Source organism: Heterodontus francisci, chromosome 8, assembly GCF_036365525.1.
Source record: "Heterodontus francisci isolate sHetFra1 chromosome 8, sHetFra1.hap1, whole genome shotgun sequence".
Lineage (NCBI taxonomy): Eukaryota > Metazoa > Chordata > Chondrichthyes > Heterodontiformes > Heterodontidae > Heterodontus > Heterodontus francisci.
In genome coordinates, this window is record NC_090378.1 from 127,032,881 (window position 1) to 127,051,661 (window position 18,781).

The 18,781-nt window shown below is 41.2% G+C and overlaps 1 protein-coding gene across 1 annotated transcript in view; it reads right to left on the reverse strand.

Annotated features, from left to right (window-relative positions):
• Positions 1-1,160: 1,160 nt before the first annotated feature.
• LOC137373269 (probable voltage-dependent R-type calcium channel subunit alpha-1E) overlaps positions 1,161-18,781 on the reverse strand; it is a 1,486,297-nt gene continuing 1,468,676 nt past the window's right edge. Inside the window, exons 47-48 of the mRNA XM_068038118.1 lie at positions 3,260-3,453; positions 1,161-1,700 (exon numbers count right to left, since the gene is read on the reverse strand). Coding sequence (XP_067894219.1) covers positions 1,161-1,700; positions 3,260-3,453 — 734 coding nt within the window. The remainder of the gene's footprint in view (positions 1,701-3,259; positions 3,454-18,781) is intronic.

The following is an 18,781-nucleotide window of genomic DNA, read 5'->3' on the forward strand; positions in this document are numbered from 1 at the left end:
CCCACTGACTGTGATGGTCATCTTGCACTAAAAATCAAGCCTTTTATTTAAATATGTTTCATATACTGAAAAAAAAACAGACACTTCTTAAAACCTCAATCACATGCCAGTAAGTTAGTCACTGAACTCACCAGATTGACGGAACTTTCCAAACTGCATGCATCATATTAGAAACACACACAGGCCAATCTTTCAGGCGGGGGTGGGATGGGGGGGAGCGAGAGGGGGAGTTCGGGGTGGTGGGGGGGGGGGGGGGGTGGGGGAAGAGTGGATTCTTGGTGGGAAGTGTAAGGAAGATTAAAATTAATTATTTACAAATAAAATGTTGGCTTTTTGCTCTGTTTGGAGCACATAAAAAATGTTGTCATTAATGATTCGATGCAACTTGACACACCTCGGGGACACTGCAGTTCTGCTGAACTGTCTGGTCCCACGGTAATCATGGCACATGGCTGGCTCTGCCAACACAACTGTACTTTTTATATAATCCATTAACAGTATTTGTACAGCTTCAAGTTTTGCTTTTGGCGTGGATTGTCAGAGAGAAATACACAAAAGTAACCGCCAATCAAAAAAGTGGGGGAGGGGTTCTCTCCTCTCAATGATCGGGTGAGGTGGGCTTGGCAATGGATTCCCCTCAGGTTTACAAGCAACGCACGATCGAGCACAAACACACAACTGGAGGGACCAGGAGCGAGGGAGCAATTCACTTAGCTCCCCTCCCACCGTCCCCTTGTCCATCACATCAGTCACTATTGGGAAGCTCCCGAGAGACACATCCAAAAACTGCTTGCAGAAACAGCACAGAGTCCTTTTTATTGTTCCTCTCATTGAATCTCCTGATGTGACACCTTTGTCCAAATGTAGTCGGGATAATGTCAACTGGAACCTTGGCACATCCATGATGACCTGTTTGATGGTGGGGGGATTGGGGTGGGAATGCGAAGGGGAACAAAGTCACCATCATTCACAATACAAACTGCCCACCCAACAAAAATGTCTGGCCTCTTGAGCAATATGTATCTGGCAAGGTTTATGCAGATTTACAGCTCTTTGATTTCTTTTAGCTTGGCTATCTTTTTTGCCATTGAACGTGCCAATTTGATTTCCTCTTCTGTTTTCCTGCTCCCTGCTCCTGCCGCCTCGTCTTCTTGCCAGGTTTAGCATCTGTCATCCTCGTCGGTGTCAGTGAATGGGTCGGGGACAGCTGTCGCTCCGCAGCGCACCACTCGTGTGCGATAACTCCCGTTGGGCAGTTGCCAGGAGTGCCTGAGGGGTGGGGCAGAGGAGATGGTGTGGGACCTCCCGAGACTCGTGGCCACTGCAGCCTCGAAGGTGAGCGTTTCCTCTCCCAGTGCCTGGTCTAGGCTGCCAAGGTCATCGTGCAGGGTCAGCGACGGCTCTGATATGTAGCGCAGAGGAGTTGAGTGCTGGCTGTCACTCTTCTTGCTCAGACCAGGAGACTCGGTCCACAGTGTCTTGCTTGGCTGAACTCTCAAGGACTGATAACGGGCCTCTCTGCTCCTTGGGGTGGCTTGGTCTGAGGGAGGTGACAAGGTGTCAGGGCACTGCGCTACGGGAGAATATGAAATGTGTGGCCGGGGCTTGGAGGGAGTCTGTGGGAGTTGTCGTCGCCCATGTTTGGGTGTACTGGTCCCAGACGTAGAAGGGATTGGGCTTTCACTCACAGAGCTGTTGACCTGCAGGATACAGAAGAAGCAAAGAACATTAATACCTGCCCTCAACATGGGCTGGGATTCAGTCTGGAGGGATCCGCAAATCATAGTGAACCCTCGATCTCCAGACAACACCAAACAGCAGTCGAGTCAGCCTTGTCTCAGTCTCACCCCGACTCAGAATGTTGTGGCTTCAAGTCCCACTCCAGAGACTTCAGCACATAATCCAGGCTAACACTCCAGTGCAGTATTGAGAGAGTGCTGCAGTGTCAGAGGGGCCATCTTTCAGTTGAGACGTTAAACCAAGGCCCTGTCTGCCTTGTAAAAGATCCGAAGGGACTATTTGAAGAAGAACAGGGGAGTGCTCCGTGGAGTCCTGGACAATATTTATCCCTTAACCAACACATCTTACAGACACAGTACCTGGAAGTTATCACCTTGCTGTTTGTTGCAGATTAGTTGCTACATTGACTACACTTCAAAAAAAGCACTTAATTGGCTGTAAAATGCTTTGGGAAGTCCTGAGGTTGTGAAAGGTGAGATAGAAATGCAAATGTTTGTGTAATGTCCCTCATTACTTGATTGTTGATTGGCTGAGGATTTCCTCATCTGGTCACTGGGAGTTACAAGGAATCATTTATGTTCCTGTCAATTAACCTGGGCGGGTACGACTCTCAGAAACACGGGGGCCAAATTCCTTGATATCCCAAACCGGCCAAGATTCCAGCAGCACACAGTGAATGGGGAGGCTAGAGGACTGAATTACAGCATCCCTCAGGCTTCATCAAAATGAATCAGGCCAGCTGTAGGCATTAATCCAATACCACGCCAAAACTGTCTTGTCAGGAGAAGGGAGTAGATCGTCTGGAGGGCGAGGTGTGGGGGCGGGGTAAACAATTTGGTCAGGGTGGGGGTGGGTGTACATTGGTTAGTAAAGTTCCTGCTCCTTCCAATTTCACAAAAGACTAAAGATCTTACAAGTTTTTGGGGCCTTTTACAAGACGCCTCCAACGGTCACTTTAAGGACCTCTGGTCAAGCTACCCATAATCTAGAAATGTTAGTCGGAGCTTGTCGCTCGCAAATCCCAATCAGGGAAAAGCAAGTGAGGTTAGCAGTGTTCTTTCTCAGACAGCAAAGACACAACAGTCTGAATGGCCTTCTTCTATGTTGCAAATGTTCTCGGAGTCCGGGTTTGAACTGAGCATGGGAGACTACATTTAAATATTGAAACAATGCCAGTGCTCATTAAAGTAGTCGGTATCTCACAGGGGATTGGCCAGGGAGGATTCCATAGGACAGAGTGCATGGTAACATCACACAAAGGGCAGGTTGTAAACAATTCGGTGACTCCATTCTACCCCAGAGACCTTACATCTAGATTTTTGAATGCAAAAGTTTCAATGTTGAATTCTTGTCCAGTCCACGTCCAACTGGTTCTTTCTAGTTCAAATCACAAAAGATGTACAGCACACTTGAATTCAACATGCGAACTGATATTAATTGTCCCACAAACTGCAGTTCCACCGCCCTCGTATCAAAGCTCCCAGAAACCAGCAGACAAGAGTACAAGCCTGAAGCCTACCTGTTCCCGAGGGTTGTGTGAGCGTCCGAGACTAGGCGACCGAGACAGCCGGTCATCCCGGCATTGTTGCTGCGGATACTGAGTGCGCTCGGTAGAATTGCATAGGGATCTATCAGGTGAAAGCAGATGTTTCCTTTCCCTGGAACGGCCTCTCTCCAGACTGTCTGCATAGGGGATGTCCCCAGGTCGCAGCCCTGTGAAAGGGAAACAAAAATTCCAGGGAACACTTCACCAAAAAATTTCCTTTCAAAAGTTTTTAATGTTGGGATAGTGAAGACAACAAGCACACTGAGACAAAGATAGAGGAATGTAACAGAGTGTAAATCCCGGCCAGGTCAGAGTGTAACAGAGTGTTAACCCGAGACAGGTCAGTGTGTAACAGAGTGTTAATCCCAGACAGGTCAGTGTATAACAGAGCGTTAATTCCAGACAGGTCAGTGTGTAACAGAGTGTAAATTCCGGCCAGGTCAGTGTGTAACAGAGAGTTAATCCCAGACAGGTCAGTGTGTAACAGAGTGTTAACTCGAGACAGGTCAGTGTACAACAGAGTGGTAATCCCAGACAGGTCAGTGTGTAACAGAGTGTTAATCCCAGACAGGTCAGTGTGTAACAGAGTGTTAATCCCAGACAGGTCAGTGAGTAACAGAGTGTAAATCCCGGCCAGGTCAGTGTGTAACAGAGTGTTAATCCCAGACAGGTCAGTGAGTAACAGAGTGTAAATCCCGGCCAGGTCAGTGTGTAACAGAGAGTTAATCCCAGACAGGTCAGTGTGTAACAGAGTGTTAACCCGAGACAGGTCAGTGTACAACAGAGTGTTAATCCCAGACAGGTCAGTGTGTAACAGAGTGTTAATCCCAGACAGGTCAGTGTGTAACAGAGTGTTAATCCCAGACAGGTCAGTGTGTAACAGAGTGTTAATCCCAGACAGGTCAGTGAGTAACAGAGTGTAAATCCCGGCCAGGTCAGTGTGTAACAGAGAGTTAATCCCAGACAGATCAGTGTGTAACAGAGTGTTAATCCCAGACAGGTCAGTATGTAACAGAGTGTTAATCCCAGACAGGTCAGTGAGTAACAGAGTGTAAATCCCGGCCAGGTCAGTGTGTAACAGAGAGTTAATCCCAGACAGGTCAGTGAGTAACAGAGTGTAAATCCCGGCCAGGTCAGTGTGTAACAGAGTGTTAATCCCAGACAGGTCAGTGAGTAACAGAGTGTAAATCCCGGCCAGGTCAGTGTGTAACAGAGAGTTAATCCCAGACAGGTCAGTGTGTAACAGAGTGTTAACCTGAGACAGGTCAGTGTACAACAGAGTGTTAATCCCAGACAGGTCAGTGTGTAACAGAGTGTTAATTCCAGACAGGTCAGTGTGTAACAGAGTGTTAATTCCAGACAGGTCAGTGTGTAACAGAGTGTTAATTCCAGACAGGTCAGTGTATAACAGAGTGTTAATTCCAGACAGGTCAGTGTGTAACAGAGTGTTAATTCCAGACAGATCAGTGTGTAACAGAGTGTTAATTCCAGTCAGGTCAATGTATAACAGAGTGTTAATTCCAGACAGGTCAGTGTGTAACAGAGTGTTAACTCCAGACAGGTCAGTGTATAACAGAGTGTTAATTCCAGACAGGTCAGTGTATAACAGAGTGTTAATTCCAGACAGGTCAGTGTAGAACAGAGTGTTAATTCCAGACAGGTCAGTGTATAACAGAGTGCTAATTCCAGACAGGTCAGTGTATAACAGAGTGTTAATTCCAGACAGATCAGTGTGTAACAGAGTGTTAATTCCAGAAAGGTCAATGTGTAACAGAGTGTTAATTCCAGACAGGTCAGTGTGTAACAGAGTGTTAATTCCAGACAGGTCAATGTATAACAGAGTGTTAATTCCAGACAGGTCAGTGTGTAACAGAGTGTTAATTCCAGACAGGTCAGTGTATAACAGAGTGTTAATTCCAGACAGGTCAGTGTGTAACAGAGTGTTAATTCCAGACAGGTCAATGTATAACAGAGTGTTAATTCCAGACAGGTCAGTGTATAACAGAGTGTTCATTCCAGACAGGTCAGTGTATAACAGAGTGTTAATTCCAGACAGGTCAGTGTGTAACAGAGTGTTAATTCCAGACAGGTCAGTGTGTAACAGAGTGTTAATTCCAGACAGGTCAGTGTGTAACAGAGTGTTAATTCCAGACAGGTCAGTGTGTAACAGAGTGTTAATTCCAGACAGGTCAGTGTGTAACAGAGTGTTAATTCCAGACAGATCAGTGTGTAACAGAGTGTTAATTCCAGACAGGTCAGTGTATAACAGAGTGTTAATTCCAGACAGGTCAATGTATAACAGAGTGTTAATGCCAGACAGGTCAGTGTATAACAGAGTGTTAATTCCAGACAGGTCAATGTATAACAGAGTGTTAATTCCAGACAGGTCAGTGTATAACAGAGTGTTAATTCCAGACAGGTCAGTGTATAACAGAGTGTTAATTCCAGACAGGTCAGTGTATAACAGAGTGTTAATTCCAGACAGGTCAGTGTATAACAGAGTGTTAATTCCAGACAGGTCAGTGTGTAACAGAGTGTTAATTCCAGAAAGGTCAGTGTGTAACAGAGTGTTAATTCCAGACAGATCAGTGTGTAACAGAGTGTTAATTCCAGACAGGTCAGTGTATAACAGAGTGTTAATTCCAGACAGGTCAGTGTATAACAGAGTGTTAATTCCAGACAGGTCAGTGTGAAACAGAATGTGAATTACAGACAGGTCAGTGTATAACAGAGTGTTAATTCCAGACAGGTCAATGTATAACAGAGTGTTAATTCCAGACAGGTCAGTGTATAACAGAGTGTTAATTCCAGACAGGTCAGAGTATAACAGAGAGTTAATTCCAGACAGGTCAGTGTGTAACAGAGTGTTAATTCCAGACAGGTCAGTGTATAACAGAGTGTTAATTCCAGACAGGTCAGTGTTTAACAGAGTGTTAATTCCAGACAGGTCAATGTGTAACAGAGTGTTAATTCCAGACAGGTCAGTGTATAACAGAGTGTTAATTCCAGACAGGTCAGTGTATAACAGAGTGTTAATTCCAGACAGGTCAGTGTATAACAGAGTGTTAATTCCAGACAGGTCAGTGTATAACAGAGTGCTAATTCCAGACAGGTCAGTGTATAACAGAGTGTTAATTCCAGACAGGTCAGTGTATAACAGAGTGTTAATTCCAGACAGATCAGTGTGTAACAGAGTGTTAATTCCAGAAAGGTCAATGTGTAACAGAGTGTTAATTCCAGACAGGTCAGTGTGTAACAGAGTGTTAATTCCAGACAGGTCAATGTATAACAGAGTGTTAATTCCAGACAGGTCAGTGTGTAACAGAGTGTTAATTCCAGACAGGTCAGTGTATAACAGAGTGTTAATTCCAGACAGGTCAGTGTGTAACAGAGTGTTACTTCCAGACAGGTCAATGTATAACAGAGTGTTAATTCCAGACAGGTCAGTGTATAACAGAGTGTTAATTCCAGACAGATCAGTGTGTAACAGAGTGTTAATTCCAGAAAGGTCAGTGTATAACCGAGTGTTAATTCCAGACAGATCAGTGTGTAACAGAGTGTTAATTCCAGACAGGTCAGTGTATAACAGTGTGTTAATTCCAGACAGGTCAGTGTATAACAGAGTGTTAATTCCAGACAGGTCAGTGTGTAACAGAATGTTAATTCCAGACAGGTCAGTGTGTAACAGAGTGTTAATTCCAGACAGGTCAGTGTATAACAGAGTGTTAATTCCAGACAGGTCAGAGTATAACAGAGTGTTAATTCCAGACAGGTCAGTGTATAACAGAGTGTTAATTCCAGACAGGTCAGAGTATAACAGAGTGTTAATTCCAGACAGGTCAGTGTATAACAGAGTGTTAATTCCAGACAGGTCAGTGTGTAACAGAGAGTTAATTCCAGACAGGTCAGTGTATAACAGAGTGTTAATTCCAGACAGGTCAGTGTATAACAGAGTGTTAATTCCAGACAGGTCAGTGTATAACAGAGTGTTAATTCCAGACAGGTCAATGTGTAACAGAGTGTTAATTCCAGACAGGTCAGTGTATAACAGAGTGTTAATTCCAGACAGGTCAGTGTATAACAGAGTGTTAATTCCAGACAGGTCAGTGTATAACAGAGTGTTAATTCCAGACAGGTCAGTGTATAACAGAGTGTTAATTCCAGACAGATCAGTGTGTAACAGAGTGTTAATTCCAGAAAGGTCAATGTGTAACTGAGTGTTAATTCCAGACAGGTCAGTGTGTAACAGAGTGTTAATTCCAGACAGGTCAATGTATAACAGAGTGTTAATTCCAGACAGGTCAGTGTGTAACAGAGTGTTAATTCCAGACAGGTCAGTGTATAACAGAGTGTTAATTCGAGACAGGTCAGTGTATAACAGAGTGTTAATTCCAGACAGGTCAGTGTATAACAGAGTGTTCATTCCAGACAGGTCAGTGTGTAACAGACTGTTAATTCCAGACAGGTCAGTGTATAACAGAGTGTTAATTCCAGACAGGTCAATGTATAACAGAGTGTTAATTCCAGACAGGTCAGTGTATAACAGAGTGTTAATTCCAGACAGGTCAGTGTGTAACAGAGTGTTAATTCCAGACAGGTCAGTGTATAACAGAGTGTTAATTCCAGACAGGTCAGTGTATAACAGAGTGTTAATTCCAGACAGGTCAGTGTATAACAGAGTGTTAATTCCAGACAGGTCAGTGTGAAACAGAGTGTTAATTCCAGACAGGTCAGTGTATAACAGAGTGTTAATTCCAGACAGGTCAGTGTATAACAGAGTGTTAATTCCAGACAGGTCAGTGTATAACAGAATGTTAATTCCAGACAGGTCAGTGTGTAACAGAGTGTTAATTCCAGACAGGTCAGTGTATAACAGAGTGTTAATTCCAGACAGGTCAGTGTATAACAGAGTGTTAATTCCAGACAGGTCAGTGTGAAACAGAGTGTTAATTCCAGACAGGTCAGTGTGTAACAGAGTGTTAATTCCAGACAGGTCAGTGTGAAACAGAGTGTTAATTCCAGACAGGTCAGTGTATAACAGAGTGTTAATTCCAGACAGGTCAGTGTGTAACAGAGTGTTAATTCCAGACAGGTCAGTGTATAACAGAGTGTTAATTCCAGACAGGTCAATGTATAACAGAGTGTTAATTCCAGACAGGTCAGTGTGTAACAGAGTGTTAATTCCAGACAGGTCAGTGTGAAACAGAGTGTTAATTCCAGACAGGTCAGTGTATAACAGAGTGTTAATTCCAGACAGGTCAGTGTATAACAGAGTGTTAATTCCAGACAGGTCAGTGTATAACAGAATGTTAATTCCAGACAGGTCAGTGTATAACAGAGTGTTAATTCCAGACAGGTCAGTGTATAACAGAATGTTAATTCCAGACAGGTCAGTGTATAACAGAGTGTTAATTCCAGACAGGTCAGAGTATAACAGAGTGTTAATTCCAGACAGGTCAATGCATAACAGAGTGTTAATTCCAGACAGGTCAGTGTATAACAGAGTGTAAATTCCAGACAGGTCAGTGTATAACAGAGTGTTAATTCCAGACAGGTCAGTGTATAACAGAGTGTTAATTCCAGACAGGTCAGTGTATAACAGAGTGTTAATTCCAGACAGGTCAGTGTATAACAGAATGTTAATTCCAGACAGGTCAGTGTATAACAGAGTGTTAATTCCAGACAGGTCAGTGTATAACAGAGTGTTAATTCCAGACAGGTCAGTGTATAACAGAGTGTTAATTCCAGACAGGTCAGTGTATAACAGAATGTTAATTCCAGACAGGTCAGTGTATAACAGAGTGTTAATTCCAGACAGGTCAGTGTGTAACAGAGTGTTAATTCCAGACAGGTCAGTGTATAACAGAGTGTAAATTCCAGACAGGTCAGTGTATAACAGAGTGTTAATTCCAGACAGGTCAGTGTGTAACAGAGTGTTAATTCCAGACAGGTCAGTGTATAACAGAGTGTTAATTCCAGACAGGTCAGTGTATAACAGAGTGTTAATTCCAGACAGGTCAGTGTATAACAGAGTGTTAATTCCAGACAGGTCAGTGTATAACAGAATGTTAATTCCAGACAGGTCAGTGTATAACAGAGTGTTAATTCCAGACAGGTCAGTGTATAACAGAGTGTTAATTCCAGACAGGTCAGTGTATAACAGAATGTTAATTCCAGACAGGTCAGTGTATAACAGAGTGTTAATTCCAGACAGGTCAGTGTATAACAGAGTGTTAATTCCAGACAGGTCAGTGTATAACAGAGTGTTAATTCCAGACAGGTCAGTGTATAACAGAATGTTAATTCCAGACAGGTCAGTGTATAACAGAGTGTTAATTCCAGACAGGTCAGTGTATAACAGAGTGTTAATTCCAGACAGGTCAGTGTATAACAGAGTGTTAATTCCAGACAGGTCAGTGTGTAACAGAGTGTTAATTCCAGACAGGTCAGTGTATAACAGAATGTTAATTCCGGACAGTTCAGTGTGTAACAGAGTGTTAATTCCAGACAGGTCAGTGTATAACAGAGTGTTAATTCCAGACAGGTCAGTGTATAACAGAGTGTTAATTCCAGACAGGTCAGTGTGTAACAGAGTGTTAATTCCAGACAGGTCAGTGTGTAACAGAGTGTTAATTCCAGACAGGTCAGTGTATAACAGAATGTTAATTCCAGACAGGTCAGTGTATAACAGAGTGTTAATTCCAGACAGGTCAGTGTATAACAGAGTGTTAATTCCAGACAGGTCAGAGTATAACAGAGTGTTAATTCCAGACAGGTCAGTGTATAACAGAGTGTTAATTCCAGACAGGTCAGTGTGCAACAGAGTGTTAATTCCAGACAGGTCAGTGTGCAACAGAATGTTAATTCCAGACAGTTCAGTGTATAACAGAGAGTTAATTCCAGACAGGTCAGTGTATAACAGAGTGTTAATTCCAGACAGGTCAGTGTGTAACAGAGTGTTAATTCCAGACAGGTCAGTGTATAACAGAGTGTTAATTCCAGACAGGTCAGTGTATAACAGAGTGTTAATTCCAGACAGGTCAGTGTGTAACAGAGTGTTAATTCCAGACAGGTCAGAGTATAACAGAGTGTTAATTCCAGACAGGTCAATGTATAACAGAGTGTTAATTCCAGACAGGTCAATGTATAACAGAGTGTTAATTCCAGACAGGTCAGTGTATAACAGAGAGTTAATTCCAGACAGGTCAATGTATAACAGAGTGTTAATTCCAGACAGGTCAGTGTATAACAGAGTGTTAATTCCAGACAGCTCAGTGTGAAACAGAGTGTTAATTCCAGACAGGTCAGTGTATAACAGAGTGTTAATTCCAGACAGGTCAGTGGATAACAGAGTGTTAATTCCAGACAGGTCAGAGTGTAACAGAGTGTTAATTCCAGACAGATCAGTGTATAACAGAGTGTTAATTCCAGACAGGTCAATGTATAACAGAGTGTTAATTCCAGACAGGTCAGTGTATAACAGAGTGTTAATTCCAGACAGGTCAATGTGTAACAGAGTGTTAATTCCAGACAGGTCAGTGTGTAACAGAGTGTTAATTCCAGACAGGTCAGTGTATAACAGAGTGTTAATTCCAGACAGGTCAGTGTATAACAGAGTGTTAATTCCAGACAGGTCAATGTGTAACAGAGTGTTAATTCCAGACAGGTCAGTGTGTAACAGAGTGTTAATTCCAGACAGGTCAGTGTATAACAGAGTGTTAATTCCAGACAGGTCAATGTATAACAGAGTGTTAATTCCAGACAGGTCAGTGTATAACAGAGTGTTAATTCCAGACAGGTCAGTGTGAAACAGAGTGTTAATTCCAGACAGGTCAGTGTATAACAGAGTGTTAATTCCAGACAGGTCAGTGTATAACAGAGTGTTAATTCCAGACAGGTCAGCGTGAAACAGAGTGTTAATTCCAGACAGGTCAGTGTATAACAGAGTGTTAATTCCAGACAGGTCAGTGTATAACAGAGTGTTAATTCCAGACAGGTCAGTGTATAACAGAGTGTTAATTCCAGACAGGTCAGTGTATAACAGAGTGTTAATTCCAGACAGGTCAGTGTATAACAGAAAATAATTCCAGACAGGTCAATGTATAACAGAGTGTTAATTCCAGACAGGTCAGTGTATAACAGAGTGTTAATTCCAGACAGGTCAGTGTATAACAGAGTGTTAATTCCAGACAGGTCAGTGTATAACAGAGTGTTAATTCCAGACAGGTCAATGTATAACAGAGTGTTAATTCCAGACAGGTCAGTGTATAACAGAGTGTTAATTCCAGACAGGTCAATGTATAACAGAGTGTTAATTCCAGACAGGTCAGTGTATAACAGAGTGTTAATTCCAGACAGGTCAGTGTATAACAGAGTGTTAATTCCAGACAGGTCAGAGTATAACAGAAAATAATTCCAGACAGGTCAATGTATAACAGAGTGTTAATTCCAGACAGGTCAGTGTGTAACAGAGTGTTAATTCCAGACAGGTCAGTGTGAAACAGAATGTTAGTTCCAGACAGGTCAGTGTATAACAGAGTGTTAATTCCAGACAGGTCAGTGTATAACAGAGTGTTAATTCCAGACAGGTCAGTGTATAACAGAGTGTTAATTCCAGACAGGTCAGTGTGTAACAGAGTGTTAATTCCAGACAGGTCAGAGTATAACAGAGTGTTAATTCCAGACAGGTCAGTGTATAACAGAGTGTTAATTCCAGACAGGTCAGTGTGTAACAGAGTGTTAATTCCAGACAGGTCAGTGTATAACAGAGTGTTAATTCCAGACAGGTCAGTGTATAACAGAGTGTTAATTCCAGACAGGTCAGTGTATAACAGAGTGTTAATTCCAGACAGGTCAGTGTGTAACAGAGTGTTAATTCCAGACAGGTCAGTGTATAACAGAGTGTTAATTCCAGACAGGTCAGTGTATAACAGAGTGTTAATTCCAGACAGGTCAGTGTGTAACAGAGTGTTAATTCCAGACAGGTCAGTGTATAACAGAGTGTTAATTCCAGACAGGTCAGTGTATAACAGAGTGTTAATTCCAGACAGGTCAGTGTATAACAGAGTGTTAATTCCAGACAGGTCAGTGTATAGCAGAGTGTTAATTCCAGACAGGTCGGTGTGTAACAGAGTGTTAATTCCAGACAGGTCAGTGTATAACAGAGTGTTAATTCCAGACAGGTCAGTGTATAACAGAGTGTTAATTCCAGACAGGTCAGTGTATAACAGAGTGTTAATTCCAGACAGGTCAGTGTGTAACAGAGTGTTAATTCCAGACAGGTCAGTGTGAAACAGAATGTTAATTCCAGACAGGTCAGTGTATAACAGAGTGTTAATTCCAGACAGGTCAGTGTGTAACAGAGTGTTAATTCCAGACAGGTCAGTGTATAACAGAGTGTTAATTCCAGACAGGTCAGTGTATAACAGAGTGTTAATTCCAGACAGGTCAGTGTATAACAGAGTGTTAATTCCAGACAGGTCAGTGTATAACAGAGTGTTAATTCCAGACAGGTCAATGTGTAACAGAGTGTTAATTCCAGACAGGTCAATGTATAACAGAGTGTTAATTCCAGACAGGTCAGTGTATAACAGAGTGTTAATTCCAGACAGGTCAGTGTGTAACAGAGTGTTAATTCCAGACAGGTCAGTGTGAAACAGAATGTTAATTCCAGACAGGTCAGTGTATAACAGAGTGTTAATTCCAGACAGGTCAGTGTGTAACAGAGTGTTAATTCCAGACAGGTCAGTGTATAACAGAGTGTTAATTCCAGACAGGTCAGTGTATAACAGAGTGTTAATTCCAGACAGGTCAGTGTATAACAGAGTGTTAATTCCAGACAGGTCAGTGTATAACAGAGTGTTAATTCCAGACAGGTCAGTGTATAACAGAGTGTTAATTCCAGACAGGTCAGTGTATAACAGAGTGTTAATTCCAGACAGGTCAGAGTATAACAGAGTGTTAATTCCAGACAGGTCAGTGTATAACAGAGTGTTAATTCCAGACAGGTCAGTGTGAAACAGAGTGTTAATTCCAGACAGGTCAGTGTATAACAGAGTGTTAATTCCAGACAGGTCAATGTATAACAGAGTGTTAATTCCAGACAGGTCAGTGTGAAACAGAGTGTTAATTCCAGACAGGTCAGTGTATAACAGAGTGTTAATTCCAGACAGGTCAGTGTATAACAGAGTGTTAATTCCAGACAGGTCAATGTGTAACAGAGTGTTAATTCCAGACAGGTCAGTGTGTAACAGAGTGTTAATTCCAGACAGGTCAGTGTGTAACAGAGTGTTAATTCCAGACAGGTCAGTGTGTAACAGAGTGTTAATTCCAGACAGGTCAGTGTATAACAGAGTGTTAATTCCAGACAGGTCAATGTGTAACAGAGTGTTAATTCCAGACAGGTCAATGTATAACAGAGTGTTAATTCCAGACAGGTCAGTGTGTAACAGAGTGTTAATTCCAGACAGGTCAGTGTGTAACAGAGTGTTAATTCCAGACAGGTCAGTGTATAACAGAGTGTTAATTCCAGACAGGTCAGTGTGTAACAGAGTGTTAATTCCAGACAGGTCAATGTATAACAGAGTGTTAATTCCAGACAGGTCAATGTATAACAGAGTGTTAATTCCAGACATGTCAGTGTGTAACAGAGTGTTAATTCCAGACAGGTCAGTGTATAACAGAGTGTTAATTCCAGACAGGTCAGTGTGTAACAGAGTGTTAATTCCAGACAGGTCAATGTATAACAGAGTGTTAATTCCAGACAGGTCAGTGTATAACAGAATGTTAATTCCAGACAGGTCAGTGTGAAACAGAATGTTAATTCCAGACAGGTCAATGTATAACAGAATGTTAATTCCAGACAGGTCAGTGTATAACAGAATGTTAATTCCAGACAGGTCAGTGTGAAACAGAATGTTAATTCCAGACAGGTCAGTGTATAACAGAGTGTTAATTCCAGACAGGTCAATGTATAACAGAGTGTTAATTCCAGACAGGTCAATGTATAACAGAGTGTTAATTCCAGACAGGTCAGTGTATAACAGAATGTTAATTCCAGACAGGTCAGTGTGTAACAGAGTGTTAATTCCAGACAGGTCAATGTATAACAGAGTGTTAATTCCAGACAGGTCAGTGTATAACAGAATGTTAATTCCAGACAGGTCAGTGTATAACAGAATGTTAATTCCAGACAGGTCAGTGTGAAACAGAATGTTAATTCCAGACAGGTCAGTGTATAACAGAATGTTAATTCCAGACAGGTCAGTGTGAAACAGAATGTTAATTCCAGACAGGTCAGTGTATAACAGAATGTTAATTCCAGACAGGTCAGTGTATAACAGAGTGTTAATTCCAGACAGGTCAGTGTATAACAGAGTGTTAATTCCAGACAGGTCAGTGTGTAACAGAGTGTTAATTCCAGACAGGTCAATGTATAACAGAGTGTTAATTCCAGACAGGTCAGTGTGAAACAGAATGTTAATTCCAGACAGGTCAGTGTATAACAGAATGTTAATTCCAGACAGGTCAGTGTATAACAGAGTGTTAATTCCAGACAGGTCAGTGTATAACAGAGTGTTAATTCCAGACAGGTCAATGTATAACAGAGTGTTAATTCCAGACAGGTCAGTGTGTAACAGAGTGTTAATTCCAGACAGGTCAATGTATAACAGAGTGTTAATTCCAGACAGGTCAGTGTGTAACAGAGTGTTAATTCCAGACAGGTCAGTGTATAACAGAATGTTAATTCCAGACAGGTCAGTGTATAACAGAGTGTTAATTCCAGACAGGTCAGTGTATAACAGAATGTTAATTCCAGACAGGTCAATGTATAACAGAATGTTAATTCCAGACAGGTCAATGTATAACAGAATGTTAATTCCAGACAGGTCAGTGTATAACAGAGTGTTAATTCCAGACAGGTCAGTGTGTAACAGAGTGTTAATTCCAGACAGGTCAATGTATAACAGAGTGTTAATTCCAGACAGGTCAGTGTATAACAGAGTGTTAATTCCAGACAGGTCAATGTATAACAGAATGTTAATTCCAGACAGGTCAGTGTATAACAGAGTGTTAATTCCAGACAGGTCAGTGTGTAACAGAGTGTTAATTCCAGACAGGTCAATGTATAACAGAGTGTTAATTCCAGACAGGTCAGTGTGTAACAGAGTGTTAATTCCAGACAGGTCAGTGTATAACAGAATGTTAATTCCAGACAGGTCAGTGTATAACAGAATGTTAATTCCAGACAGGTCAGTGTATAACAGAATGTTAATTCCAGACAGGTCAGTGTGTAACAGAGTGTTAATTCCAGACAGGTCAATGTATAACAGAGTGTTAATTCCAGACAGGTCAGTGTATAACAGAATGTTAATTCCAGACAGGTCAGTGTATAACAGAATGTTAATTCCAGACAGGTCAGTGTGAAACAGAATGTTAATTCCAGACAGGTCAGTGTATAACAGAATGTTAATTCCAGACAGGTCAGTGTATAACAGAGTGTTAATTCCAGACAGGTCAATGTATAACAGAGTGTTAATTCCAGACAGGTCAGTGTATAACAGAATGTTAATTCCAGACAGGTCAGTGTATAACAGAGTGTTAATTCCAGACAGGTCAGTGTATAACAGAATGTTAATTCCAGACAGGTCAGTGTATAACAGAGTGTTAATTCCAGACAGGTCAGAGTATAACAGAGAGTTAATTCCAGACAGATCAGTGTGAAACAGAGTGTTAATTCCAGACAGGTCAGTGTATAACAGAGTGTTAATTCCAGACAGATCAGTGTGAAACAGAATGTTAATTCCAGACAGGTCAGTGTATAACAGAGTGTTAATTCCAGACAGGTCAGAGTATAACAGAGAGTTAATTCCAGACAGATCAGTGTGAAACAGAATGTTAATTCCAGACAGGTCAGTGTATAACAGAGTGTTAATTCCAGACAGGTCAGTGTATAACAGAGTGTTAATTCCAGACAGGTCAGTGTATAACAGAGTGTTAATTCCAGACAGGTCAGTGTGTAACAGAGTGTTAATTCCAGACAGGTCAGTGTATAACAGAGTGTTAATTCCAGACAGGTCAGTGTATAACAGAATGTTAATTCCAGACAGGTCAGTGTGAAACAGAATGTTAATTCCAGACAGGTCAATGTATAACAGAATGTTAATTCCAGACAGGTCAGTGTATAACAGAATGTTAATTCCAGACAGGTCAGTGTGAAACAGAGTGTTAATTCCAGACAGGTCAGTGTGAAACAGAATGTTAATTCCAGACAGGTCAGTGTATAACAGAGTGTTAATTCCAGACAGGTCAATGTATAACAGAGTGTTAATTCCAGACAGGTCAGTGTATAACAGAGTGTTAATTCCAGACAGGTCAATGTATAACAGAGTGTTAATTCCAGACAGGTCAGTGTATAACAGAGTGTTAATTCCAGACAGGTCAGTGTATAACAGAGTGTTAATTCCAGACAGGTCAGTGTGTAACAGAATGTTAATTCCAGACAGGTCAGTGTATAACAGAGTGTTAATTCCAGACAGGTCAATGTATAACAGAGTGTTAATTCCAGACAGGTCAGTGTATAACAGAGAGTTAATTCCAGACAGGTCAGTGTGTAACAGAATGTTAATTCCAGACAGGTCAGTGTATAACAGAGTGTTAATTCCAGACAGGTCAGTGTATAACAGAATGTTAATTCCAGACAGGTCAATGTATAACAGAATGTTAATTCCAGACAGGTCAATGTATAACAGAATGTTAATTCCAGACAGGTCAGTGTGAAACAGAATGTTAATTCCAGACAGGTCAATGTATAACAGAATGTTAATTCCAGACAGGTCAGTGTGAAACAGAATGTTAATTCCAGACAGGTCAATGTATAACAGAATGTTAATTCCAGACAGGTCAGTGTATAACAGAGTGTTAATTCCAGACAGGTCAATGTATAACAGAGTGTTAATTCCAGACAGGTCAGTGTATAACAGAGTGTTAATTCCAGACAGGTCAGTGTATAACAGAGTGTTAATTCCAGACAGGTCAGTGTGTAACAGAATGTTAATTCCAGACAGGTCAGTGTATAACAGAGTGTTAATTCCAGACAGGTCAATGTATAACAGAGTGTTAATTCCAGACAGGTCAGTGTATAACAGAGAGTTAATTCCAGACAGGTCAGTGTGTAACAGAATGTTAATTCCAGACAGGTCAGTGTATAACAGAGTGTTAATTCCAGACAGGTCAGTGTATAACAGAATGTTAATTCCAGACAGGTCAGTGTGAAACAGAATGTTAATTCCAGACAGGTCAATGTATAACAGAATGTTAATTCCAGACAGGTCAATGTATAACAGAATGTTAATTCCAGACAGGTCAGTGTATAACAGAATGTTAATTCCAGACAGGTCAGTGTATAACAGAATGTTAATTCCAGACAGGTCAGTGTGAAACAGAATGTTAATTCCAGACAGGTCAATGTATAACAGAATGTTAATTCCAGACAGGTCAATGTATAACAGAATGTTAATTCCAGACAGGTCAGTGTGAAACAGAATGTTAATTCCAGACAGGTCAATGTATAACAGAATGTTAATTCCAGACAGGTCAATGTATAACAGAGTGTTAATTCCAGACAGGTCAATGTATAACAGAATGTTAATTCCAGACAGGTCAATGTATAACAGAATGTTAATTCCAGACAGGTCAGTGTGAAACAGAATGTTAATTCCAGACAGGTCAATGTATAACAGAATGTTAATTCCAGACAGGTCAATGTATAACAGAGTGTTAATTCCAGACAGGTCAGTGTATAACAGAATGTTAATTCCAGACAGGTCAGTGTGAAACAGAATGTTAATTCCAGACAGGTCAGTGTGAAACAGAATGTTAATTCCAGACAGGTCAATGTATAACAGAATGTTAATTCCAGACAGGTCAATGTATAACAGAGTGTTAATTCCAGACAGGTCAGTGTATAACAGAATGTTAATTCCAGACAGGTCAGTGTGAAACAGAATGTTAATTCCAGACAGGTCAATGTATAACAGAGTGTTAATTCCAGACAGGTCAGTGTGAAACAGAATGTTAATTCCAGACAGGTCAGTGTGAAACAGAATGTTAATTCCAGACAGGTCAATGTATAACAGAATGTTAATTCCAGACAGGTCAGTGTGAAACAGAATGTTAATTCCAGACAGGTCAATGTATAACAGAATGTTAATTCCAGACAGGTCAGTGTGAAACAGAATGTTAATTCCAGACAGGTCAGTGTGAAACAGAATGTTAATTCCAGACAGGTCAATGTATAACAGAATGTTAATTCCAGACAGGTCAATGTATAACAGAATGTTAATTCCAGACAGGTCAATGTATAACAGAGTGTTAATTCCAGACAGGTCAGAGTATAACAGAGAGTTAATTCCAGACAGGTCAGTGTGAAACAGAATGTTAATTCCAGACAGGTCAATGTATAACAGAATGTTAATTCCAGACAGGTCAATGTAT